The 1,502-nt window shown below is 41.1% G+C and overlaps 1 protein-coding gene across 1 annotated transcript in view; it reads left to right on the top strand.

Annotated features, from left to right (window-relative positions):
- The first annotated feature begins 539 nt into the window (after nucleotides 1-539).
- LOC102818051 (probable phospholipid-transporting ATPase IB-like) overlaps nucleotides 540-1,502 on the top strand; it is a 208,832-nt gene continuing 207,869 nt past the window's right edge. Inside the window, exons 1-2 of the mRNA XM_006832037.1 lie at nucleotides 540-544; nucleotides 627-726. Of these exons, the coding sequence (XP_006832100.1) occupies nucleotides 540-544; nucleotides 627-726 (105 nt within the window). The remainder of the gene's footprint in view (nucleotides 545-626; nucleotides 727-1,502) is intronic.

The following is a 1,502-nucleotide window of genomic DNA, read 5'->3' as shown; positions in this document are numbered from 1 at the left end:
AACTCCTCTCCATGTTTGGCTATGGATCTCTGTGTAGATGTGTTTAGACAACTTGCCAGTTTCAGAGTTTTGGTCCTTGACTCTCCATATCTGCTCTATTCATAGCACTTATTTTGTGTGCACGCTATAGGTTAAGCACTGGATTAATTACTAATTGCATGGTCAGTGGTTCAAATCCACCAGATGCTCCTTGGGAACACTTAACAGGGTCACTATGTGTTGGAATTGACTCTATGGCACTTAACAACAACACCGTCCCCAAATGGGGAAAATTCTTTTTCTCCTTTTTCTTTCAATCCTGAAATTGTTTTCAGATAACAGTTGCTATTGTTGCATGCTGTCAAATTGGTTCAGACTCCAAACAACCCTGTATAGGGTTTTTAAGGAGCAGCTGGTGGGTTTGGACTGCAGTTACCTTGTAGTTAGCAGTCCAGTGCTCCCCCTCCAGCATCACACAGGACTCCCCGACAATAGTAGGTGCATTCAGAAACAGGCAAACCAGCTTCAGAAATGGGTCAGTGTTTTATTCCTAATCCAACATGGAGTCATAACTAAAGTATTGCATTTTTTCAACGGTTTTAGAGTTCATTCTGGTAACTAACCTGGGTTTTTCTCTTCCACACTAGCACAGCCAAGTATAGCATCTGGTCATTTCTGCCTCGATATTTGTTTCTGCAGTTTCGGAAAGCTGCCAACGCTTTCTTCCTCTTCATTACGATCTTGCAGGTAATACTGTTTTGAATGTGTTGTTAGATGATAGCTCTTACAAAGTTTGACAAAGAAACACTTGAAAAAGTTCACGGAGCTGAATTAGGGTTTGATGCACAGAATACATGTATCACTCGTGGTATTTAAATTATTCCAGCAACTTGGACCCTTGGTTTTTGGCTGCTGAGATATTATTGGACTGATTTGCATCATTGGTATCCTCTTTATCATAAGAACATTGTATGTTTTGCAAGGAATAATTGGGGAAGAAAAACAACCCACACTCACCTTGTAGTAGAAAATAGCGTTTTTTAAAAGTAGTTAGATTTGAGGTGTTTGTCATCTGGCTTATTCCTGTTTATTCAACCTTATTTCCAGCATGAACCCCACCATTCAACCAGACAAGTCTGCGTACAATTTCCCACTTTCCTTCCCATCCCCAGACTTCATACAGTCCATTATCCAAAGCCAATCTGGAGATCTGTACCAGCGGGCTCCAGAAATGTTCGTGGAAAAAGGCCATTCTCTTTGAATTCCATTTTCCCACAAACTTTTTGAATGTCTTCATATAGTTCCATTGTCTTCAGAATGCAGCTCAAAAATCGTTTCTTCAGACATCCCCAAAGTCTGCATAGAACCCTTGCTGGTTTCTTTGCTTTATGATATATATGGGGGTCTTGATGTGGTGCTGTAGGCTCAGCACTGGACTGCTAACCACAAAGTTGGCTGTTCAAACCCACCAGTTGCTCCTTGGAAATCCTAAACACGGTCACTATGAGTTGGAACCGACTTGA

Source organism: Chrysochloris asiatica, unplaced genomic scaffold, assembly GCF_000296735.1.
Source record: "Chrysochloris asiatica unplaced genomic scaffold, ChrAsi1.0 scaffold00005, whole genome shotgun sequence".
Classification (NCBI taxonomy): domain Eukaryota; kingdom Metazoa; phylum Chordata; class Mammalia; order Afrosoricida; family Chrysochloridae; genus Chrysochloris; species Chrysochloris asiatica.
The sequence above is the reverse complement of the archived record's forward strand: the minus strand, read 5'-3'. Positions and strand labels throughout refer to the sequence as shown.